At 45.4% G+C, this 25,884-nt stretch overlaps 2 protein-coding genes across 3 annotated transcripts; one reads left to right on the plus strand and one right to left on the minus strand.

The window, feature by feature from the left end:
* Window positions 1-519: 519 nt before the first annotated feature.
* EME2 (essential meiotic structure-specific endonuclease subunit 2) lies at window positions 520-10,917 on the minus strand. 2 transcript variants are annotated; one of them, XM_035130712.3, is made up of 8 exons: window positions 9,349-10,890; window positions 8,877-9,013; window positions 7,918-8,010; window positions 5,821-5,945; window positions 4,595-4,706; window positions 2,916-3,031; window positions 2,144-2,333; window positions 520-805 (listed from the first exon to the last, which is right to left on the minus strand). In XM_035130712.3, the coding sequence occupies exons 1-8, from the start codon at window positions 9,824-9,826 to the stop codon at window positions 635-637; spliced, it is 1,422 nt and encodes a 473-aa protein (XP_034986603.2). In that variant the 5' UTR covers window positions 9,827-10,890; the 3' UTR covers window positions 520-634. The 2 variants fall into 2 exon arrangements, with proteins under 2 accessions (XP_034986603.2, XP_060138864.2); XM_060282881.2 differs by lacking the exon at window positions 7,918-8,010 and having other exon boundaries at window positions 9,349-10,917.
* Window positions 10,918-11,144: 227 nt separating this feature from the next.
* MRPS34 (mitochondrial ribosomal protein S34) lies at window positions 11,145-17,121 on the plus strand. The gene is made up of 4 exons (XM_035130711.3): window positions 11,145-11,203; window positions 12,357-12,680; window positions 13,559-13,601; window positions 16,699-17,121. Exons 2-4 carry the CDS (start codon window positions 12,363-12,365, stop codon window positions 16,980-16,982), a joined length of 645 nt encoding a protein of 214 aa, XP_034986602.3. The 5' UTR covers window positions 11,145-11,203; window positions 12,357-12,362; the 3' UTR covers window positions 16,983-17,121.
* Window positions 17,122-25,884: the final 8,763 nt, after the last annotated feature.

The raw sequence follows: 25,884 nt of genomic DNA on the forward strand, positions 1-25,884 counted from the left end.
AGCTGCCAAGTTTACCCTTTTCTCGTGAGGAAGCCTATTCAGTATAAGGGAATTTCCCTTAAAAGAAGGGAGAACTTGGCAGCTATGCCTGGGGGCAATAACACAACACACTTCCATACCCCACTATCACCACAAGGTAGTGGGACTTCTGACACTGCCATTCCTATGTATCTTTAACATTTGGGCCAGTTGAGATATCAACTGCTTTATATTTCAAAAGGTAGGGGAACTAAAAGGGCTTTACCAGGTGCTTAAATGAGACTCTTTGGTCCCAATTTGTGGCATGCTCTCACAATCACTAAGACGGCATTTTCACTGGTACCTTGGTAAAACAGATAGTGGAGAAACTCAGATAAGGGCCTCTTGCATGCCTACGTAGACACAGGTGATCCTTTGGGTAACTTGGTCCAAGTGGGGCTAACACTACAGATTTGTATGAAGATAAGAAAATCTACTGCAAGGCAATCTTCATTGAATGAGAATTTCAAGGGCAGGTGGAATAATTCAAGAGACTTGATAGTATTTGTGCACAAGACATTTACTGCTTTCTAGAGGTCCATTCTGCAATAATCAGCAATACAGAAACAGGTGCAGTGATTAGAAAACATGAGATTTTGGCCTTTGACTATCTCACCTAGGCACTTAGGTCTAAAACAAGCTCTGGATTGGTAGATATCATGTAGAGGTAGACCCGACGGGACAAGTCTGGGCCAATCCGCCGCGCCCTCTCATTTTCTTCACTTCTGACCAGAATGTCACTTAGGAGGAGCCGTTTTTCTTTGTCTGTGCCACACTCTCTGTAGGCCTTAAAAAAAGGGGAAAATAAATTGGCTACAAACCCTGATGATTTCCTCGTTAGATTCTTATCAGGAAGAGCTGGGATAGTAATAATAATTTTATTATTTATACCCTGCCCATCTGGCTGGGTTTCCCCAATCACACTGGGCAGCTTACAGCATTTATAAAACAGTAAAACATGTAACATAAAAAACTCTGCTACAGGTCTGCCTTCAGATGTCTTCTAAAAGTTACGTATCTCCTTGACATCTGAAGGGAGGGCATTCCACAGGGAGGGTGCTGCTACCAAGAATGCCTGCTTGATTTCCTCTAACTTTGTTTTTCACCGTGAGGGAACCACCAGAAGACCCTTGGAGGACCTCAGTGTCCGGGCTGAACAATGTGGGGGTGGAGACACTCCTTCAGGTATACTGGGCTGAGGCCGTTTAGGCTCAGTCGGTAGAGCACGAGACTCTTAATCTCAGAATTGTGGGTTCAAGCACCACGTGGCTTGAGTCTTGAATTTTTGGTGCTTGAATGTCCACTGAAGCTTTGCAATGTAGGAAAATGGGAGTAAACCAGAAGATGACTCTGTCTCCAGGGGACCCTAAGGGAGTCCCCCCATAAATAATAATAATAATAATAATAATAATAATAATAATAATAATAATAATATCTCTACGACTGAGCACCCCCAAAGGGCACCAAATGCCAACTGACCATTGGGAATAAAAAAGCCCAGCCACATTTTGTTGTGGGTCATGTTGAGGCCCATTCAATTTATAATAGTAATTTATTATTTATACCCCGCCCATCTGGCTGGGTTTCACCAGCCACTCTGGGCAGCTTCCAACAGAAATATTAAAATACACTAATTTCTTAAAGGTTAAAAGCTTCCCTAAACAGGGCTGCCTTGAGATGCCTTCTAAAGGTCTGGTAATTGTTGTTCTCTTTGACCTCTAGTGGGAGGGCGTTCCACAGGGCAGGTGCCACTGCCAAGAAGGCCCTCTGCCTGGTTCCCTGTAACTTGGCTTCTCGCAGTGAGGGAACCGCCAGAAGGCCCTCGGCAGTGGACCTCAGTGTCCGGGCAGAGCAATAGAGGTGGAGACGTTCCTTCAGGTATACTGGACCGAGGTCGTTTAGGGCTTTAAAGGTCAGCACCAACACTTTGAATTGTGCTCGGAAACATACTGGAAATTTACTTCTTTGGAGCACCAGGGGAGAAAGCCTTGGGCCTCTTCCCTGCAACAGCCCTCTAGATATTTTGAGGAGGGCTTGATTTGCCTACCTGCTTTGTGGCAGGTTTGCCTTCCTCTCTGGAGGCCTGCTGATTAGCCAACAACAGCAATCAAAGATGTGAACTGACCTCTAGCAGCAGCTGTGGTGAAGGGTACGTTTTGGTGATGGCTGCTGCCATGGCAGGGCTGGTTCGGTTAAGCTGCTGGATTTGCCTCAGCCAGGCCTGTCGGAGTCCTGTCCCATCTTTCTGCACACGCACTCCACTGGCCCACCCACCATCAGCGCAGAAGGAGAAAGGCTGGTTTCCCTGTTGTTTCCTGTGGGAAGAGGCACGGGGACAGGCTGCTTGAGACGAGATGTCTTTAAAAGCCGAATAAAGCCCTCAGAATGTTCTAAGTGTTGCTCACTTACAAACCTCTAACTAATTAGATAAACATGCAAGCATCTTCTTATGCATAAACGATATGCATTTCTGGATAAAATCAAGTATCTCAGGAGGGGCATCCCTCCGTGTGCACGTGAGAGAGATAACAGATGTCTCTTCTAAAACGCAGTCCTATTGTTTTTGAATTAAAAATCAACTCCCCCAATTAATCAGGAAGCAGTAGCAAAGAAAGTGTTCCTTTTTTCACCTGGTTGCCTCAGAAGAGTCGAGATGCCAAGGTATGGATTGTCTTCTTGCGAGTGGTATCGTATTAATAACATGCCTCAGGTACATGTCTCTATCAGTTTTTCTTTCTTCAATAAAGAATTGGGAGGCTTCCTTTTCGCTCACGCTACTTGTGCACACATTAGAGGCATTCCGGCTTTATGAAACACCCTTCAGGCACCTGCAGCTAAGGGGGTGGGGAAGAGCTTTGAAGAGAAACGAGGCTGCAAAGATGGCAAAAGGCACTCACTTATATGGGCGCTGCGCAATAGCTTTGGTCATTGCAGAAATGTGCTGGGCAAACTCCTGCCATGTCTCCAGGAATGAGACACCGGTGTTACTCCAGAGTTGTAGCACCACCAGAGCCTGCAGGAGCAACAGGCAGACAGAATAAATAGGGATCATCTATGAATGCACACCTACATCCAACACAGTTATGCTTAAGGCCACTGAAGTCCATGGACTTAAAGCATGTCCTAACTCTTGTGTTGGACTTGGGGCATAGCAAGGTGATCAGGCCAGCCTTGTCGGCACTCGGCACTTTCAGGCAGCAAGCAAGGCCCCAGCACTCTTAAGAGGACTTACAGAATGCTGATACCCACCTGTCTTTGGTTCTCCCTGCCTTCCAATAGGATTCAGCTCTAGTGGCCAAATTTCACCTAGCAATGACTTTTGTTTTGCCCTCATTGCATCAGTCCAGGGCATTGGGTATGGGGGGTAGCAGCCAATAGTGGGAGGCACTATGTTTCGATAGTGGCTGCCATTTTGTTTTTCCCACGGTGCTCTAGTCCAGTGTTTCTCAACCAGTGTGCCTCCAGATGTTTTGGGACTACAACTCCCATCATTCCTGACCACTGGTCTTGCTAGCTAGGGATGATGGGAGTTGTAGTCCCAAAACATCTGGAGGCACACTGGTTGAGAAACACTGCTCTAGTCTAGACTAATAATAATAATAATAATAATAATAATAATAATAATAATATATTATTTATACCCACCCATCTGGCTGGGCCTCCCCAGCCACTCTGGGCAGCTTCCAACAGAAGTATTAAAATATAATAATTTATTAAACATTAAAAGCTTCCCTAAACAGGGCTGCCTTCATATGTCCTCTAAAAGTCTGGTAGTTGTTTTTCTCTTTGACATCTGGTGGGAGGGGATTCCATAGGGCGGGTGCCACTACTGAGAAGGCCCTCTGCCTGGTTCCCTGTAACTTGGCTTCTAGCAGCGAGGGAACCCCACAGAAGGCCCTCGGCACTGGACCTCAATGTCCGGGCAGAACGATGGAGGTGGAGACGCTCCTTCAGGTATAATGCAACATCTGGAGGATTGTGGGGAAACAAAATAGTGGGCCAATGAGGCTGCTTTCCAGAGGAGCTCTGCCACTCCTTAGAAAAAGGAAGGAAGGAAGGAAGGAAGGAAGGAAGGAAGGAAGGAAGGAAGGTCTCACCCCTCTGCTACACTACATGGTTAAGTCTCCATCTGTGAACCTTAAGTGGGGGCCTTTGGTTACTGGCAAACCAGGACATAAAGGCAATGGGATTCCTCCATTTGCTCTCCACATATGGTAGCCACAAGAGTACCATCTCTATGCATCATTTAGCTATCAAGGCTGCTGAACTATTGACAGAACTCTCCTTGAAGAATAAATCAATCCTTTTTTATTTCTAGAATAACTGGTGTAAGGAAAGCTTGCTCACTCATGTGGCTCAGCATCCTGTTCTCACAATGGCCAGCCAGATGCCTATATGGGAAGCCTGTAAGCAGGACCTGAGTAAAGAGCACTCCCCACTGGTGACTCCCAGCAACTGCAATTCAGAGATGCATTCCCTCTGATAGTGGAAGCAGAACTGGCCACTGGTAGCCTTGTCCCTCTTGTTCAAAAGCTCCTCCCCTTACAACTGACTCACTCCTGGTAATTGTATTCACCTCCTGTATTTGATGCTCTGTCATCAACAGTTCTGGGCCAGGCTGGAATCCTGGTGCCTCTTCCTGCCCAGGATTCAGTGCTTCCTGCTGGCGTCCACGATGCTGGTTATACCTAAGCAGTTCAGATGAGAACAACAGATTGCTAATTTTCAAGCTCTTGTGAGTGACACAATTTATATATCACTTATCGAAACGTGTTTGACGTCAGGCTGTACTTTTACAACATAAACTTGGATCTGTTGTTGACATGACCTTCATTTGTCAAAAACCAGGTACCTTGTAGGAACCCCGCACCAAGAAATTTGGAGACGCAATGGCTCTGCAAAATGTTTTTGCATAGTAATAATAATTTATTATTTATACCCTGCCCATCTGGCTGGGTTTCCCCAGCCTTTGCAGTTTAAAAGGACAGCTGTCACACACTGCCCCCATGAAGAAAATGACTGTATAGAGGCTTGCACCGATTATGTGATTTTACGGCATGCACGTATCTGAAATGGCTTATATTTGCACTTTCACACAGTGCGTAACTAAACCATAAAACTCACTCCCATAAGAGGTAGTAATGGCCACAAAGTTGGATGGTTTTAAAAGAGGATTAGACAATTTCATGGGAGATATGGTTATCAACAGCTGCTAACCCTGATGTTCTACCTCTGCTGTTGGGAGGCAGTATGCCTCTGAACAGGCCTGTGAAGAGCTTGTCTGAGGCCAATGGTGGGAGTCTTCAAACAAAAAAGCAGCCAGCCCCTGGCAGGGGGCCCCTGACTAATTAAACCGTCCGAGGCCCGGGACAAGTGTACCCAGCTCCTCCCCACCCACCCTCCCCACCTCTGCATGGGCCTGCCCCTGAGTACCAGTTTCGGGGAATCACAATTGAGGAGAACGGCATTTGGGCTTCCCTTAGGCAACTGGCTGGCCATTGTGAGACCACGATTCTGCGGTCCAGAAGGGCTCTTCTGATGTTCTTATGAGTCATCTCTATTCTCCCTGTAAAGTGCACTCAATAAAGCAGATCAAAATTGCTTTATAACGTCTAAGTTCTCTTTATCTTTCTTTCTGTACATTGGCTTTACCACCAGGAGGGAATCCAGTATTGTCATGAAGCAACACAGAGGTGGTGGGGATTAAACACGAGGCCTTCTGCATCTACCACTGAGCTACTTGCCATGTGGAAGACAGGTCACTTCTCACTCCTAACTTAGCTGCCCTCCCAATACATGTACCATTGGTAGGCATCTAGTCCAATGACTGCCATGCTGCAGGAGATTGTAGAGTAATCTTTCGGGCTGCTAAAGGGCAACATTCGGGTGAGATCAGGCACATCCTGCTGCTTGCCACGGCTCATGCTCTGAAATAAAAGAAGACAGTGTCGCAGACATACACACACAAGAAGCCTTTCCATAAGAACTTAAAAACAGTTTTGGGTCCAGCTAGGGAGGAGCTCAGCTAGTCCAGTCCCCCAGCACGTGTAGAGTAATTTGTGTTAATTTTCTTAATTTAGATGTGGGTGTGTGCCGAGACAGTATATGCAGAGTTTGAGTTGCACAGCATTACAGTCCCTGTCACTCCCATGGCATCTCACTGGGGGGTGCCAATGGTGTGAGCATGTTGTGACATTGCATGCATGTCAGTAAAGCTATGGTGACACCCAGGCTGGGTGACTGCAATTGGCTCTACATGGAGTTGCTTTTGAAAATGGTGTGGAAGCTCCAGCTAGTGCAAAAAGGGTTTGAGTGATGAACTCATGATACATTCATGTTCTCGTACCCTGCCACAATCCCACTCTTAGAGAAATAAAGGAAACGGCCTTATACAGCCAGGCCCTTTGCCCATTTCAATACCATCTACATCAACAGGCAGCAGCTATCCAGAGTTTCAGGCAGGGGCTTCTCCCATGTCAACTGAGACAGCAATGATTGAACCTGGAATCTTTTGCATGCATGCAAAGCATGTGCTGTACAGATGAGCAGATGAACTACGGCCCTTCCTGGAAGTTGCCTTATACTGAGTCAAGCCATTGCTCCATCTAGTTCACTGCCTGGCAACAATTCTCCAGGGTTTCAGGCAGGGGCCTCTGCCAGCCCTTTACCATATTCAAAGAGATATGGGAACGCACTGCAAGTCCTTTTGTTCAGCGTTGTTGGCAGCCAGCCACTTCCCTTTTCAGGTGCTTTTCTGAAGGGAGGGTTTTCTCTTTTTGAAGAGAGAGATGAAAGATGTGTGTGTGTGTGTGAAAAAGAGGGGGCAAGAGCAGGAGAGACAGGGTGAAGGGGGGTGTATGTGTGGCCTGTGTGTGAGAGAGGGAGCGATGTGCTTGGGCAGAGAGAGGATGTGAGTGAGAGGAGGCATGTGCGGTGTGTGAGATGCACATGTGTCTGGTCTGTATGCATGCATGTGATGAGTTCATCCCAGATAGACCATAGCCACTTTGTATATTTCCCCAATAATCAGGAATGCTGTTATCATTGTGCGGGGGCCAAAATCAGTCCACAATCAGGATGAGGAGGATTTATGTGTCTTCCTTTGGGAGGCATAGGGTTGGGGGGATGACAACAGTGAGTGCACTCTCTCTAATCCTGTGTTATGCCACATCCCTATGCCAGCCATAGTTCTGTACACGGGCAGGTGGTTTTTCAGGTAACCTGCTCCTGAATTCTTTATATGTTAGCAAGACTTTGAACATGGTCCAGTAGCTGATTAGCAGCCAGTTGTGATCTCTTACAACTTTGTTCTATGCAATAATCCCTGTTCTTCCCTGCTCACCTTTGGCCTCAATGCTTCCAGCACTCATCTCCTCTTGAATACTGCTTGCTGCAACCTAACTCTCTTAGTGCTGCCTCTCACTTACTTAGCTCTTCAACACCTGTGTAATAAGACAAAACTTCTAAAGCATACTCACATTTTTAGTAGGGGGTTCCCCACTTGCACTTTAATGGATTATGGATTTTTATCACATCCTCAGCACAGTGATGTGTAGAGACAAACACATTCCAGTAAGAAGCTATGCCTAAGCCTTCAATCCTAAACAGATTTACTAAGGTGTAAGTCCCACCGATAACAGTAGGGCTGTAACTGTTACACTTGACTGTAGCAGTCAATTGTTCAAATGAAACACCTGAATTCAGAAAAGTCCCCCCCCCCCACAATTCCAGACCCAGAAGTTGTCCTTAAATAAGCTTAGGGCACCTTTACAACATACTTCTGCCACCCCCAGAACTATTCCTCAATGCAATCTATGGCGTTTGCTAAGCGTGGCCATAGGACAGTGCTATCCAGGTGGCATATTTAAACAGCAGATACAGGAGACGCTATTACCATACCTGCATTAAAGAGTAGAGGCGTCTGAGAAAATCCCAAGGCTCCAGTAAGAGCAATATCTCCCTTTCCTCTTCAGCCTTTTCCTGGGGGCCATCCTACAGAATCAAGTCAACCATTTGTCAGTACAGACAAAAGGAAGGCTCTTTCCCCACAGAGCATAATTAAGCTATGTGGAATTGACTGCCACAATATGTATGCAAGCAACTTCTCTGGCTTGAAACGAGGATGGGAAGCCTGAGGTCCTCCAGATGTTGCTGGAATACAACTCTCATCATCCCTGAGCATACTGGCTGGGGCTGGTGGGAGTTTGAGCCCAACAACACTGGGAGTTCTACGAGTTCCCCATCCCTGCTTTACAAAGAGATTAGCCAAATTCATGGACACATATTAATGACTGCTGCATCTAAATGGAACCCCCAGACTGAAGGCATGTTACTGAAAAATATTTACTAGGAGAAGATTATTAGCTTCACACATCACTTGCTAACTTACAGAATCATTCCAGAAGGAAATAAATCCTTTAGAACTACTACTACTCCATCTAGCTCCCTGAAAGTCTTAACCAGGCATCCCGAAACTCCGCCCTCCAGATGTTTTGGACTACAATTCCCATCTTCCCCAACCGCTGGTCCTGTTAGCTAGGGATAATGGGAGTTGTAGGCCAAAACATCTGGAGGGCCGCAGTTTGGGGATGCCTGGTCTTAACAAACCTGGTTTGATACAGGCCATGCTCAGTACTAGTCCTATTTTGCAGTGGGATCCATTTTAAAGTTGCTTCTATGTGTGGCATACATATAAATACAATATCAGCTCAAGTTCTACTTTTAAGTTGCTTGTTTTTCTGCCTGCCTACAAGCACTATTAACAGCAGATGAGCAGAATAAGGAAATGAGTTAAGTAGAAGACATTCCACATTTCATCTGTGCCTTGCCTAGCTAACAACTGAGTTTTGAATACTCACCATGCAAGACATATTATTGGAAAGATCTCTCTTCCAGGTTACGCTGTGTGGAACTGCCTGAGGTTCAATGTGGTATTTACACTCCAAAGAATCTAAAGCTCCCAGCAAAGCATCTGAACCAGGATCCTCTAGAAGACCTGATGGGCAAGGATCATACAAATGGCCTGATTCACATCTCAGTATTATACAGTACTGTATAATAGTATTATACAGTTCAATGGGTCAATGTCCCAAACACTCTCCTCTAGACCTCAACATACCTAGTGCCGAAAGAGTGAAAAATTCCACTTTCTCTGTGAACCACCAGTGACACTGCTGCAATGGATAGAAGCAGCTACAACAAAACCCAGTATTGAGCTGCAGGCAAGAGGCCCCCTATCCCCAGATCAACATCTACTGGTAGATTTGCAATAAACAGGCAGAGGGATCAATTACCAATTGTTTAAAAACAGCACCAAAATAAAATCCTTACCTGGGTCCACACATACAGTCATGTACTTCATACACTGATCAGGCCGTAAAGATTTCAAGGCAGCTGCGGCTTCTTTTTGTCTCTCTTTTTCTAGTGCACACTGCTTTTTCTTCCTCATTTTCTCTTCTTTCTGCAGTCTCCTTTCAAGCTTTCTTTCTATCACTTTGGTCTGCACTGCTCTTGGTCCTTTAGGAGGCTGGTTTTTCTTCTTTTTCTCTGGACTGGGGGAGCAAGATGCTACTTGGGGCACTAATGTAAGCAAAGGCAACTCTTTGGGTTCACCTGGAACTATGCATGTTTCCAACTTTTCTTTGTCCGGGTGGCCCCAAACACCAGCTGCCACATGGCTCACAACAGCTCCAGAGTCCTGCAATTCGATGTCACTGCCTCCTTCAGAATCAGAGATCTCCCAAGTAATGGCTCTTTTGACAAGCTGGCTGGTTCTGTCAAGAACGTCAAGCATTTTACCTTCCTCCATGGTTTAATTTATCCCCATACACTGCCTCTTAAGAAAGTTTGTTCAGGAATGCCGAAACATTTGCAGAGTCCCAGGCAGATTTTCAACATATCCAAAGATATTTTAAAGAACCTCAGACAAGAAATTCCCATGAGGATGCCACAGGTTCAAAGCTCACCTTATCATCATTAGAAGCAACCCAGAGTTTTAAGAATAATCAGACTGAAACTGCCATTACCAAGTCAACAACTTTTCAAGTAGTTTAATATAGGCACACATATAAATATAAAAACCTCACAACCACATGAAAAGCAAGAGATTCCTAGGAGGCTGTACAATTTTCAGTACCAGAGTTAACTAGGAGAACCCACAACCTTGTCTAGAAGTGGAAAGACCATACTTAGAAGACGAAAACAATCCTGGCCCTCCTCCAATTCCAAGGCAGCAGACTACAGTAATTCCCCTCTTTCCCTACCCAACTGCTGAGATTGTATAATAGTCAAACCTTTTCTCTCTTTTTTAAGACTCTGCTGCTTCGCAGTTCTAAGGACATATTTGTTATGCGATATAACTGAAGCACCCTCCCCCCACCGCGAATCCCGCGTTTAGTCTACCTTCCCTCAGTAACCCAACCTCAACAAAGAAAAAACCTATTATTTGGTCGGTTGAGCAATAGAGAGTAGCTCCAAGGGATCACCAAACTTAGAATTGGGGAGTTAAACCCCAAGAGCTCCACAACATCCCTCCCGCAAACCTAACAACCACAACAGCACCAAGGGAGGTACAACTCTGCACCTCTTTCATTAGCAAAACAAGCTACGGCAGCGAAGCTTCTCTGCGGTGCAGCCTTTTAAACGGTTCCTGCGGGAAAAGGTTGTTGCGTGGGGGGAGTTCCGCTCGATGCTTTTCTTTCACCCCTAAAAAATAAATAAATTCCACCAAGCCGGGAAGGGACAAGTTCCAGAAGACTGGGTTGCGGCGGAAGATGTAAGGAAGTACTCTGAAAGAATTGGCCTCCACACGGACTTAAAATAAAATACGAGTCCACCGAGAATAGAGTGGAAGTGTTGCCTACCGGATGATTTATTGGGAAGGACTGCCCTTGCTCAGAGCGCCTGTAAAGTTCAATGAGGAAGAAAGCGGAAATGTTCCCTACCGGACGATTTACAAAACAGACCGCGCTTCCTAGAGCGTCTACGGTCTGTAACCAACCTCTGTGCGTTCAATCATAGAGTTAGCAAGTATTACGGGTTCGCTCACACACACACACACACACACACACACACACACACACACACACACAAAAAGAGCGGAAATGTTGCGCACCGGATGATTTAGCGAGTTGGATCGCCTACGTTAGAGCGGTTGGATCAAGCAATTGGTGTTAAGTGGTGAAAGGTAAGGTGGCTGGATAAGGGAGGAATGATTGTGGGGTGGAAATTCCACTTTTTGTTTGTTTTATTAGTTAATGGCTGGGAGGGCATTCGCATCATGGTGTCCTAGGTCCTAGTCTGAAACTCTAACCACTATGCGACGCTGCCTCTGCTCCCAACCCCCGCATGGTTCGGATGCACGACATGTAGCCACCAAAAGCAGACCCTCCAAGTGTCCCTATTTTCCAGGGACGTCCCTGATTTAGAGACGCCTTCCCGGTTTCTGATCTGATCCCAGAATGTCCCGCTTTTCCTTAGGATGTCCCTATTTTCAGTGGAGAAATGTTGGAGGGTATGCAGTTATCCATCTGTCTCAATGCAATCCTGTATAGGGAAGTTTAATGTTTTATTATATATTTATATATGTTGGAAGCTGCCCAGAGTAGCTGGGGCAACCCAGTAAGCTGTGTATAAACAGTAAAATTATCATTATGGAATGGGACGTCCCTATTTTCATCGGAGAAATGTTGGAGGGTATGCAGAAGCCAGGCATTCAGTATTGTTGTTCCAATTCTGTTGAACCCTGCTGAACTGCAAGGACTTTTCTACTTTAGCAGGCATGTTAAGGTAGTTTTCCAAGATGAGTTTTTAATTTTTATTATTTTGCTGTGTGAAACATTTTATTTATTCACTTATTACATTTGTATACCACCTTTCCCTCCAAGGTGATGTACCTGGTTCTCTTCCTATTTTATCCTCACTACAACCCTTTGAGGTAGTTTAGGCTGAGAGACAGTAATTGGCCCAAGATCACCCAGTGAGTTTCATAACTGAGTGGGCATTCAAATCCCTCATTATTAACATTCAGAAGGCATTTAACAGTTTCTGGCTACCTTGAAATTATAGATTGTGACAGTATGTGACTTGTTTTAAAACATGTTTATTAGATGGGTTAAATGCTTTTAGATGCTTCCAAGTCATTTTTAAAATGCATTCTTTCGTTTTAATGGTATTGTTTTTTTATTGCTTTGTTGTTTGCCACCCTGGGCTTCTCTGGAAGGAAGGGTGGTATGGAAATATAATAAATAATTATCTAGTGAGCTGAGTGGAGATTTCAGCCTGTGTCTCCCTGATTCTAGTCCCAACATACTAACCTCACCCATGTTTTCATTTCTCAGACAGCCATGGCTCGCAAGAAAGTCCACCGCCCGATCGCAGCAATGGCCAAGAAGGTCCGCGAGTACTTGGCCCTGAAGAATAAGCCTCGAGACTCTGAGCGCTATGCGGTGGACTACGAGACAATGACCCGTGTTTACACAGGCAAGCTGCTGCCCGTCCTGGCCTGGGAGGATGTGAGGAACGAGAACCGTCTCTTCACCCTACTCAGCCGGCTGCGCCTCTTTGGCATCGGGCGGATGGTCACACGCAAATCCTGGCTATGGCAGTATGACGAACCTTGTTATTGGGTTATCACCAAAGTGAAGGTGGATTACACAGCCGAGGTGGGTGTTTTTTTTTACTGCAAGGGAGTGTGTAAGGATTGGGTCCCCCGTGATAACTGTCCCTTTCAGAGAGTGCAAATTTAGCAATTAGAGTGGATTAATGAGAACATAAAATGAGCCTGCTGGATCGGGTCAACGGGCCATCCAATTCAGTATCCTGTTTGCACAGTGGCCGAGCAGAAGGCTATGGGAAGACTTCAAGCTGGGCATGAGCTCAGCAGCACTCTGCCCACCTGCGATTCCTAGAAACTGCTATTCAGAGGTACATTGCCTCTGACTGTGGAGGCAGAGCATAGTCAATGTGGCTAGTAGCCAATCTTCAAGAAAGAAGATTCCACCTAAACATTAGGAAGAACTTCCTGACCGTAAGAGCTGTTCGGCAGTGGAATTTGCTACCAAGGAGTGTGGTGGAGTCTCCTTCTTTGGAGGTCTTTAAGCAGAGGCTTGACAGGCATATGTCAAGAATGCTTTGATGGTGTTTCCTGCTCGGCAGGGGGTTGGACTGGATGGCCCTTGTGGTCTCTTCCAACTCTACAATTCTATGATTCATTGATGGCTTTATCCTCCATGAATTTAAAGCCATTTGAAGTGCTCTGTTGTCTTAGGTATCCAATTCGGGCAATAGAAAGGGGATGGGGAACTGCACTGAAAAGTGGGGGTTGGATAAATTATTTGCAGGAAGATGTATAAACACCCTGTAAGCAAATTGGGGTGAATGCTCATCGTCGTATAAACCATCTCACAAACAATTCGGAACGAATGCTCCATAAAAACAGAACATCATGCTCTTCTTCCCAGAGGAGTCCAGGGTGTCATGTACATGTAAGCATATGTACTTATACATGTGTAAAATACAAAATACAAATTCTCTGTTACAGAATATGGACCATGGAAAAGCCTGGGGGTACTTGACGTTCCGAGGTAAGAGAAGAGCTGCTTTGAGAGGGAGGATGATTTACTTGCTTATTTATTTATTACATGTCTATCCCACCTTTCTTCAAAGGAGAACCAGGTGGCACACACTCTTCTCTCCCTCTCCATTTTATCCTCACAACTACCCCGTGAAGTAAATTAGACAGAGAGAGTGACTGGTCCAAGGTCATTCAGTGAGCTTCGTGGCTGTGTGGGGATTCAAACCCAGGTCTCCCACGTCCTAGTCTGGTACTCTAACCACTGCACCATGCTGGGTCTCCAGTTCATGGCAAAGTCCACAGGAGTGAATGGGAATACAATGGAACCTTGGCTCTCGAACGCCTTGGTACTTGAACATTTCGGCTCCCAAAAGCCCGGAAGTAAGTGTTCCAGGTTTTGAACATTTTTTGGAAGCCAAACGTCCGATGCGACTGTCGACTATTGTTTCCGGTGTGCCTGCGCCAATCGGAAGCTGCACCTTGGTTGTCAAACATTTTGGATGGCAACCTAGTATTTGGTGTCATATATCCTAGCTGGAGCTGTGCCATAAATGTCTGTAGACCAGCCTACCCTTATACTCACTGTACCTTTTAATTGTAGGCTACTGAAATACAGAATCGAGCAGTTAAAGATCTCCATTGCTCTCTCCTGCCTTCTTTACTTGAGTGTTTGTTTCACCAAATACACTTTCCTTTCTTCCCACCCCCTTGTAAAAATATATATATATTATTAACTCTACAAGGGAAAGTGAGGAGAAGGTGTGAGATTAGAGTGATTTCTCTTAACTAAAGTTAGAAATTTCCAGTGCATCCACTTGCCCATTGGGAATTAGAGGCCCCTTCTGCACTACACATTTAAAGCAGTGTCACACCACTTTCAACAGTCAAAGAATCCCGGGAACAGCATTTAGTTCAAGGTGCTGAGACTTGTTGGGAAAACCCTGTTCCCATCTCATAGCTACAATGGCCAGAGGGCTTTAATAATTAATCCCTTTCCCCCAGTGTTAAGAAACTGAGATATGAAAGCTAGGAGCTAAATGGCACCTTAAACCTAGGTCATGGGCGTCATAACAGAATGTCTAGGTGCACTTTTTAAAATACCGTATACAAAGCTGAAAATGAATGAACTGCAGCTAAAATCTTATGGTCATTTTTCACATGGTCTAGTCCTCATCTGGAGACTGCAGAAAACAAAGCTGTGCTTCCCCTGTGCACCCCCCTAAATATTCTTATGAATATTACGCTGAATAAAACGCTGCCTTTCTGTAAGGCCAGCTGAGAGGCAGAATCGATCAGCTTACCTGACGCTGCAGTGATTTCTTGGAAGTCGAGCAGGCAGGAATTTCTCCTCCCACACCCTCAGCGCCAGCAGTGGTAGTTTTAATCTGAAATCTTAGGCACAGTACTGCACCCAGAGCTCAGAAATTGCTTGCGCTAATGAAATTCCCAGTTGCAATATGCGCCTAGAACAATGGGAGTTTCGAACGCTGCTTTTTCCAAGGAGTTTGGGTACCCCCAAACTCGGCCCGCCAGATGTTTTGGGACTACAACTCCCATCATCCCTAGCTAACAGGACCAGTGGTCAGGGATGATGGGAGTTGTAGTCCCAAAACATCTGGAGGGCCGAGTTTGGGGATGCCTGTCCTAACAACTCTCAGCACCATTAGCAAACTATGCTCAGGTTTCTTTGGCGAAAGCCATGACTGTTTAAAGTTGTATGATATTGCTTTAAATGCACAGTGCAAATGGGGCCTTATTCAAGAAACCCAATGGGCTCTGAGATTAACAGACATTGCCTTAGGCCAGTGGTGAAGAATCTTTGGCCATGGGCCTAATTAGTTTCTGATTTGGCCTCCAACACTTGCTTCCTCAAGCACTGTGCCCTACCCCATATATCAGGCTTCCTCAACCTCGGCCCTCCAGATGTTTTTGGCTTACAACTCCCATGATCCCTAGCTAGCAGGACCAGGGGTCAGGGATGATGGGAATTGTAGTCTCAAAACATCTGGAGGGCCGAGTTTGAGGAAGCCTGCCATGCATGGTGTAAATTTTGATCTCAGGTGTGGGCCCCGGTGAAGACATGGCTGCAAGAGAACAATTGACAGTTGCATTCTAAGGCTCCTAATCAGAGCTTCCAGGAGAAGTTTATCCCTGCCAACAGCAGGACTTGGGAGTTGTGATGACATCAGATGACAAGTGGGTGGCTCTGCCCACCATCAAAGTAGACAGGCTGGGGAACTTGGAGTCCAGCTCTCCATCCAGATCTTTCCCCTCACACCTGCCTTAGGCCATGCAGGGTCAAATATATATTTGTGTTCATGAGGGCTAGAAGCCTCCCTTTGTTTAAGACAGAAAAGAAATAGACGTTGAAATTCCGGGACAAGTTCCACGTTCTGTATTTAGCTTGTGCTCCTACAGAATTGTTGTACTGTATAAGCTAGGGGTCTAATGTAGGCTTACCTGGGAGTAAGGCCCATTGAACTCAGTGGAACTTATTTTTGAGTTGGCATCCCTAGGCCTGCACTGAAACTCTTGGGCATTCTTTTGCTACTTGATGGCTGGAGAAGTTGTTACTAGGTGGCAGCTCAATTTTGACCCTACTTACGTAGGTTGCGGGTGGCGTTGTGGGTTAAACCACAGAGCCTAGGGTTTGCCGATCAGAAGGTCGGCGGTTCGAATCCCTGTGATGGGGTGAGCTCCTGTTGCTCGGTCCCAGCTCCGCCTCCTGCCAACCTAGCAGTTTGAAAGCATGTCAAACTGCAAGTAGATAAATAGGTACCGCTACAGCAGGAAGGTAAACGTTGTTTCCATGTGCTGCTCTGGTTCGCCAGAAGTGGCTTTGTCATGCTGGCCACATGACCTGGAAGCTGTATGCCGGCTCCCTTGGCCAATAAAGCGAGATGAGCGCCGCAACTCCAGAGTCGGTCATGACTGGACCTTATGGTCAGGGGTCCCTTTACCTTTTACCTGGGTCATTTATGGATGAAGGATGCCCTGCAGGTCACTGCCACCTAGGTGTGTGTGTGTGTGTGTGAAATGTAGGGATGTGAACATTTCCCATGTGCGATTTGTCCATAGCTCTCTTCACCGTGTCAATTTCTCTTTAGGCAAAACAGAAAGCGAAGTGAAAGAAATCGACAAGGCCATGTATCACGACTGGCGCATGGTACCAAGGCACGAGGAGGAGGCCTTTAAGATTTTCACGCCTGTGGAGGAGGAAACGGTTCGCTACGTCCCCTACCCACCGCTGCTGCGGGCCATGCACCTCGCTCAGCAACAGCAGGATAACCTGAGCACCGAAGAGCCCGTGCTGGACCTAGAGCGGCCCCTTTTCTTCCCAAGAGAGTACTTTGCAGGTCCTAAGGAACAAGCCGAAGGAACGCCAGTGTGAAGACCTTACAGAGCATTGTTGGCTTTTACTAATTCTTCATATTTATTTTTTATTTTTCATTAAAAAATTACGATTGGAGGACATTCTTTTAATAAAAGAATGTACTGTATTGCAATAAATGTCGGAGTTCAGAATCTTTCATGGGTGTGATTAATCCTTTAACGATCTCATTTTGACTCTCTTTTTGCGCTGTCAGCGTTGGCAGCTTGATGAAATATGGGCCACCACCCCTGCTCTTACGCCCAGATGCCTAGATCAGTGTTTCTCAACCTTTTTGGGGCCACGGCACACTTGTTCCGTGAAAAAAATCACGTGGCACACCACCATTAAAAAAGTTAAAAAATTTAACTCTGTGCCGCCCTATATTGACTATAATTATGACTGTAAGTCTTAGAAACACTTGCCAATTGGTGTGTTGGTTGCAATCTCCTGTAATAAGGCTTCACAAGCCGCTGATTTCTCTGCCAGCACGTGCTCCTCGCCGAAGAGGCCGCTCACTCCCTGACAGAGTGACAGTTTGGATGCTGGCTGGACAAAAGAGGCTCTTCTCTTTGCACCTATGGAGTCCCTGTGCGATTTTTATGCGTTACAAAATGCATCGTTTCATTTCCACGTGGCTCCGCTCCTCCCGTCGAACCCGGCTGGGCCGTCCTGAGGTTGCGGTGCATGTTGGGATACTGGGGGTTCTGCTGCTTTTTCCTCTCTGGGGGGGTCTGGGCTGAGGTTGTGGCTGCAGAGATGGTGAGTAGGGGAGGGGGAGCGCTCGGCAGCTTTCGATTGGGTGCGGAAGACCATAGACAACTAAGTCAAAGGGACGCTCGAGGAGGAACCATAGAGATAAAAGAGAGAGCGGAGAGTGGTGGTGGTGCGGGCGGGGCAGGCAGGCGGGTTATGACAGGAATCGCCGCCATCTCAAACGCAGCCATGCTGAGAAGGTTCTCCGCACATAGGTACGGTAGTTCTGCAAATCGCCCTTCTCGTCGCCGCACGTCGCGGCACACCAGCCAGCCTCTCGCGGCACAGTAGTGTGCAGCGGAACAGCGGTTGAGAAACGCTGGCCTAGACTGAAATAAAGCCTGTGGATTTCAATGGATCCTACTTCTAGGCATGCATTGTTCTAATTATAACTAAATTACAAGGCACATACGGGTAATTTTGTTTCCTGCATCTCAGTGATCGGTAGTGTTGCAGGTGTTAAGCAATTTTAAAATGAAAAATTCTGCTTTTAATGTGTGGCTTTTTGGAGGCAGGAGGGCGAGTTATTATTATTATTTGGTTGCATCCTTCAAATAATAAAATTATTTCTGGCTGCTTCACCGGATCTGCTTGAGAAAATTGATCGAGAAATGATGGTCTTTAGACAACATGCTTTACAACGGTAACCTGGTCCAGCTGACATTTTACCACCTTCTCTGCAAGAATTTCATGGAGTACTTTGTCAAAAGCCTTACTGAAATCAAGATACAATACATCCACCCTGATCCACCAGGCTTGTACCTAATTCTGGAGAACAACCGTAAGAGAAATAGGTAAAATAACCCAACAAACATTAGAACTTACCCCAGAACTGGCCCTGCTAAACATCTTCCAGGACAATAATGCCCACCTACATCACAAAGAACTCATAACCCACTTACTCTCAGCTACCAGAAACACCATAACCAGACACTGGAAAGACCTGGCAGGAGTAAACATGGATCAGTGGTACCAGACGGTATGGGAAACAGCCCTACTAGAAAAATTAACCAATAAGTTGAAATTGACACGGGGTCAAATAGAAGAAGACGGCTTCACCCCAGTATGGCTCCCCTTTATCACATACACAGCCCAACAAGACAACGACAGAAATCCACCAACAGCATACAAATCAATATGGCTAACCTGACCCAGAACACCCGCCCATCCTACTCACACAAAACAGACCACCACAGCCAACCACAAAAGAAAACTATATCCTAGGCCAACCCCAACAACTCTCACCATCAAAGGAAAACAAATGCACAACAAAGAACCTGCACAACCGATGCTGACAACCCCCCCCCCACACACTTTAAGTAAACTAGAAACATTGTCACACCACCCCCACCCCCTCCCCATATCTACCGCTCTCCCCCTTTTCCTCCCCAATGTCTCAACAATTGAAACTGATCTGTAAAAAAGCTATGAGAGACATTGCCCAAGTCTTTGTAAACTGAGAAAACCTTTAATAAAAATTTACAAAAAAGAAAGAAAGAAAGAAATTAGGTTCACCTGGCATGACTTGCTTTTGATAAACCCATGCTGGGTCTTAGTAATCGCAGCACCCTTTTCTAAATGCTCATAAGGCCCAATGTTTAACTAACTGTTCTAGGACCTTTCCTCATATTGATATCAAGCTCATCAATCTGTAGTTACCCCCCCCTTTTGAAGTTGAGGACAAGGTTTGCCCACGGCCAGTCCACAAGAACCTCACCTTGCTTCCAAGAATTCAATTGTAGACAGGCTCTGAGATTACACCTGCAAGGTCCTTTAGGACCCTTGGGTGCAGCTCACCAGACCCTGGAGATTTGAATCAGTGTTCCCTTACCACCTCTTTTCCTATCTTGGGCTGCAGCTCCCTCCCTGCATCATTTATTCTGTTATTACCAGGTTCGGCACTGCTTTCCTTTTGGGTGAAGGCACAGGCAAAGTAGGTGTCGAGCAGTTCTGCAGTCTCCCCGTCATCCAATAGCATTTCCCCATCTTCTCTTGGCCTTTCTCTCTGGGCCCAATCTTAAATTAAGTTCTCTGCAATTCTTCAGTATATTTGTAATTCTTTAAATTTAAATAGTCATGAAACTTCAGTATTTTAGTGCATTTCCCCCCCTAATAATCACATTTTTGTATGCATTTTTGACTAATGTACACATTTTGCAAGCAATTTCTCCTGATACAGTGCATGCTATTTTCACTAATATCATTATTTCTATGCACCCTTCCCCCCCCTTTTGTTAACATTAGCTGGTTGGCAAACTGTATAGCAAAATTTGGATATGTGCTAATTACGAAGGATGCCCCCCCTGTGTTTTGGTTCTCATATTGTTTTGGAAAGCGCAACTTTGATTGATTCGGGTTTAAATGCAAACAGAATCAAATTTATATACTCTATCTCAGGCATCCCCAAACTCGGCCCTCCAGATGTTTTGGGACTACAACTCCCATCATCCCTGACCACTGGCCCTGTTAGCTAGGCATGATGGGAGTTGTAGTCCCAAAACAACTGGAGGGCCGAGTTTGGGGGTGCCTGCTCTATCTCTGTTTGTGACCTTCCAGCTGTTGCTTGGACTCTATTTCCCATCAGGCAGTTGTTGGAATGCTGGTAGTTTTAATCCACCAACATCTGGAGAGCCACAGGTTCCCCATGCCTGGTGCAATTTATGCTGAGATTTCCATACAGTTTTTCTTCTCGTCTGAGAAAGAGTAGTTGTACAAATATCTCTCAAAAGCACAAAACGGCAAGTTCTTTTTTTTTTTAGTCTTCCAAGCTATTAATCATTCTGAAGTGGGGGAGGGATCTAAGCATGAAAGCAAGAGTGAAAGTCAATGACTTCCTCATCTGTGTAATGACCACAGTCTTCCCAAAGAACTGATAACGATTTTTCTTATATCATGCAATTAACCTTTCGTTACTGAGTAGTTAACAGCAGCTGGGAGATTCCCTCAGGGGGAAAAGAGCATTACTTTAGTCAAGCTTTGCAGAGCTTATTTCATGTCCACTTAAAATCAGGCTAGGCATTCCTCTTCTTTTCCTATCCACATCCAGGGACAATGCGGTGTTCAGCATGTGGATATTCTAGTGCAGGCACCCCCAAACTCGGGCCTCCAGATGTTTTGGGACTACAACTCCCATCATCCCTAGCTAACAGGACCAGTGGTCAGGGATGATGGGAGTTGTAGTCCCAAAACATCGGGAGGGCCGAGTTTGGGGATGCCTGTTCTAGTGGGATGAAGAAGGTGAGAAGCTATTCAACAGGTTAATGACAGTGTTCTTGGTATTATTGGGTGGAGTTGATTCTGCCACGGCGATGAAGAAGCACTGTTTGGAAAATGTGAGCTGCTCCATCTATAGAGGCCAATGCCAGAAGGACACCAGGATTAGTCTGCTGCAACAAAAATCACAAAGAAATGATGAGGATTATAAATGATGGAGATTATAAATGAAATTATTGGTAGCAATATAATCTTAACACCCAGTGTGCTTTACTGGGATGTCTGAAAGGGGAAGTTTTGGAACTTGCAGCAGCTGTGATTGCTGCGACCAGACTAATCAAAGGAAAGAATTGGAAATCAGATAAATCAGTTGTCATCTGCAGGGGTAGTCATCTTATTTATTGAAATATGGAGTCTTTTTTTCTTAATTGTTGGAAGGGAAAATACCAAGACATTGGGACCTGGGAAGCTGTATTATACTGAGTCAAACCATTGGGTCAATCTAGTGTGATATTGTCTGGCAGCAGTTTAACCTTATTTTCACTCCTGTCATTTATGCTTAAATTATAATAATAGTTTTGTACTTTGCATTTTTTAAAAAGCCAGTCTTGTATATATATTGGGGGTGGGGTATGGTTCATGGAGTAAAAGCTTGCTTTAGACACATGATGTGTTCACCTTCAGCTGGCAAGTTATATACAGTGGGGGAAAATATGAAAAATGGGGCCACTCTCCCTATTAAACTTCTGGTTTTTTCCATCCAGATGTTTTTGGACTACAACTCCCATCATGCCTAGCTAGCAGGACCAGTGGTTAGGGATGATGCGAATTGTAGTCCAAAAGCAGCTGGAGACCCAAGTTTGAGAAACCCTGCAATAAAGTATATTGGGAAAGGGTGTGGTTGGCAGGTGGGGACCCTGAACAGGAGCCCTCCATTTTGTTGTAGGTCCTACTTGTGTTATCAAAGAGCCTTTCATGCCTGTTTGCTGTTTCTTTTGCGTTGTTCCAAATTTTCTCGTTAGCCTTTGCCGTCTAAATCCCTACTCAGATCACACCTAGCAACAGAATCCTGCAGAGGGCGCTGTAGTCTGTGCGCATAAACATCTCACAAGGAATCCCAGTGTGTCTCCTGTTCTCACCCCCCTCCCGCAGCAGCGTCATCTCTGCAGCAATTCCCAAAAACTTTACAGGGGAAACACCAAAATACAGCAGGGGATCTTTTTCTGCAGATTCAGCTGGTCACCCCCAAATCCCAACGCTACCCTCTCGACACAAGGACAGGAGGGCATTGTCAAAACAAAAGCAACTACTCTGCGTCTGATTCCTGCATGGAAAAAGTAGAATTTAGCAGGAAATGCTTCCCACAGAAAAGTGGTGAATGGAGGTCCATAGGCAGAAATCCCCCTTCCCTTGCCACCAGGGGTTTGGACTGGGCTTGGCTGGGAGCTGACCTTTGAGACCAAGGAGTCATGGTAATGCTGCCCTGTTCCTTCATAGTGCCTTGCTGCATTGCAACAGAGCATTCTAACTCCGACATGGATGGGAGGAAAAGCTCCTGCCTGAAACCCTGGAACGCTGCTGCCAGTCAAAGCAGAGGGTGCTGAATAGCTCAGTTGGTTAGAGTGTGGTGCTGATAACACCAAGGACCCAGGTTCGATCCCTATATGGGACAGCTGCACAAGGGGGTTGGACGAGATGACCCTGATGTAGAAAAATAACTAAAGGAGCTGAGAATCAAGACCAAATAAAGATGACCTAACAATCTGCGGGAGGCAGTGGAAGTCAGGAGTGTCTGGTGTGCTCTGGTCCATGGGGTTGCGAAGAGACAGACATGACTAAACAACAACAAAGAACCAAGACCAAATAAAGATGACCTAAGAGATATATGAACCTTTTTCTCAATTTTGCCTTATGGTCTGCTCTCCTTTTACTGTAATTCGTTTCTTCCGTTATTCCCCTCCTTCGAATCCCCTCTTTCCTTTCTGTCACATAATAAAGCATTTTTCTTTCTTCCTTGCACTACCCATTACCCTATTTCCCGAATTTACTCTGTCTCTATATTTATAATTGTATCCAAGTGTTTTCTTGTCATTGTATCCAAGTATTTTCCTGTAATTGTATCTAGGTGGTATTATTATTTTGCAATTGTGTCTTTACAACTTGTAAATGTGAATCCCTAAGGTGACCCTTATGCAATTGTTATGTTTCGTGTCTTTGCAATGGAATTGACCCCTTTGTATCCTTGTGCCTTATCAGTGTTTGTTCAGCTTCTCAATGATTGTAACTACTTTCAGGAAAATAAGAACTGGAACCCACGTACAGTATTCAAATTGCATCACTTTATTGTAACCATGAAAGTATACTGTAAATCAGGGGTCCCCAGACTTACCGCGCGGCGGGCCGGTGCCCGCCGCGCCGACCTCACGGTGGGCCGGAGGGCAGGGGAGTGCGCGCGCAGCGGGCCGGAGGGCGGGGGAGTGCGCGCCCGTGCGCATGCGCACACGCACACGGGCGGGAAAAAATCGCCGAAAATCGCTTGTGCGCATGCGTATGGGCCTCCCCCGACCCGGAAGTGCACCAGAAATGACCTCTTCCGGGTCGGGAGAGGCCCATACGCATGCGCACATAGGATTTTCGGCGATTTTTTGCCGATTTTCTAGATCGTCGCCGCGCCGTGCGCGGCGGGGGACGTCGCGGGCCGGATTGGAAGGCCGATTGGGCCGCATCCGGCCCGGGGGCCGTAGTTTGGGGACCCCTGCTGTAAATGTTTTTAGCCTCAACCTAATCATTCCACTCAGCTCCCCTTCCTTCTTCTGTAAAGTTCCAGAGGACCAGATACATTTCCTTTGATCCTACTGGGAGAGGAATTCAGCTGCTAGATAAAACTCTCAACCCTATTGTTATTCTAGAAAACCGGATTACCATATCGTGTGCCATATCCCCCTGGATTTCTAGGTACAGTGGTGCCTCACTTAACAAACGCCCCGTAAGACAAAATTTTCGCTTAAAGAAATGATTTTTCTAGCGGAGGTTGCCTCGCTAGACAAATTCATTTTATGAAAAATTCGTCTAGCGAATCGCGGTTTGGCATAGGAATGCATTGAAATTCAATTAATGCATTCCTATGGGCAATTTTTTTAAAAAAAAATATTCAATGCATTCCTAGGGGATTCGCTAGACAAATTTTTCGTTATAAGAATAGACCCGTGGAACGAATTAAATTCGTCTAGTGAGGCACCACTGTATTACCTTATGTAGATAGGATTTGCACCCCACCTTGTAGTACTGTATCTTGCACCTGAACGTCCTTTCTGCACCCTGCTCCCATGTATCTCTCCCTTACCTTGTAAACTGACAAACCTGTGACAAATAAGACCACCCACAATTGCGACTATATATAAATTTCTGGCCTTACCTTTGGGTGGAGTTCCTTATGCAATGATTCTTCAACATCAACTTCATTGGACTGGTCATGTTGTAGGGATGCCTGATAATCTTCTTCCAAAGCAACTACTCTATTCTGAACTTAAAAATGGAAAGCGTAATGCTGGTGGTCAACAAAAGAGGTTCAAAGACTGTCTCAAGGCAAATCTTAAAAAAATGTAGTATAAACACCAACAATTGGTAAACACTTGCCTGTGAGTGCTCCAATTGGAGAAGAGCCTTTACCAAAGGTGTCACAGGCTTTGAAGATGCTTGAACTCAGGATGCAAGGGAGAAATGTGCTAAGAGGTAGGCATGCTTGGCAAATCCACACCGTGATCAACTCCCACCAAGAAACCAATGTCCCCACTGTGGAAGGACGTGTGGATCCAGAATTGGCCTCCACAGTCACTTATGGACTCACTGTTAAGACTGTGTTTATGGAAGACAATCTTACTCAGCTACGAGTGATCGCCAAAGAAGAAGACCTTTTGTCACCTTTGCATAGGGAACCTGGTTGCAGCCAAATAAAGGATCTTTGCTTTTAAAAAGCCGCTTGCTTCTTTCTCTCCTTGGTTGGACATCACCCGACTTCTCCGGCTCTAGCGGACTCCGTTGGGGCCCTGAACCAAATTCTCTGTGTTTTACATCAACCCTCATGCTCCAACTCTACAATTCTATGATTCGTAGGTCTGTTCTACCCTGTTTTTGCATAAATCTGCATTATATAGAGACCATTTTTATGTTGCCCTTTTGCACAAGCCACAGGGCGGGTTCTAGAAAGGCAAGCACATAGAAATGCACAAATCCATAAAAACAACAAATTACTGAATTACAGTTACCAACAGCAGCAGCAACCAGGTTTTTCCTCTGCCTAGTGCCCACCAAAAAAGATGTGTCCTAATTGGAGTAAGAACTCCAATTGTTCACAACAGAACAATGTCTAGTAAACAAATCCGAACGTGCACAAAATCAACTCTCTCTGATCACAGCTATCCACCCATCTCTAAACAGTAATAGTAAGAATAAGGGCTGCTGTGCTCATATATAAACATGTACACTTGCATTTAAATGCATATATTCTGAATGCATTTCTTCATTTCACATTTTTAATTGTAGTTCAGTTAAAATATGCATTCTGCAAATGCATTTGAATTTAAAAATATGCACGTTTGAACACATTTTGGAATGGTTTTTTGAGCTGAGAATTGCATTGCAAAAATTTGGAGTTGTGTGACAGCTGAAGGCCAATTACCGCCTCATCCAAGCATTAGGCCAGGAGATTGTCTTTGTTCAGCATCACATTATTTGTTCTTGTCAAACTCATAGTATGTTTTTATGATCTAAATGGCTAATTTTTTTCTTGCTAAGCAGACTTGTCCCTTGACAAGCATTGTGTATTGTCTCCCCATCTTCTTTTCTTGAGAAATCTAAAGGTGCTAAACAAACCTCGGTTCACCTGCAATCAATACTGCCATAATTATTGCCCATCATTACTGCAAAAGGTTACATCTTTCCAATTACTCTCTTC

Source organism: Zootoca vivipara, chromosome 13 (genome assembly GCF_965207765.1).
Source record: "Zootoca vivipara chromosome 13, rZooViv2.hap1.1, whole genome shotgun sequence".
In the NCBI taxonomy this organism is placed as follows: Eukaryota; Metazoa; Chordata; class Lepidosauria; order Squamata; family Lacertidae; genus Zootoca; species Zootoca vivipara.

Bases quoted from the DNA above. Each gene is read 5' to 3' on its own strand.
- EME2 (XM_035130712.3), bottom strand. From the start codon at position 9,826: ATGGAGGAAGGTAAAATGCTTGACGTTCTTGACAGAACCAGCCAGCTT. The intron at 9,014-9,348 runs GTAAGGATTTTA...CTTGCCCATCAG, and splicing joins GACTGTATGTGTGGACCCAG to GTCTTCTAGAGGATCCTGGT. The intron at 8,011-8,876 runs GTGAGTATTCAA...TTGATTCTGTAG, and splicing joins CCAATAATATGTCTTGCATG to GATGGCCCCCAGGAAAAGGC.
- MRPS34 (XM_035130711.3), top strand. From the start codon at position 12,363: ATGGCTCGCAAGAAAGTCCACCGCCCGATCGCAGCAATGGCCAAGAAG. The intron at 12,681-13,558 runs GTGGGTGTTTTT...TCTCTGTTACAG, and splicing joins AGGTGGATTACACAGCCGAG to AATATGGACCATGGAAAAGC. The intron at 13,602-16,698 runs GTAAGAGAAGAG...ATTTCTCTTTAG, and splicing joins GGGGTACTTGACGTTCCGAG to GCAAAACAGAAAGCGAAGTG.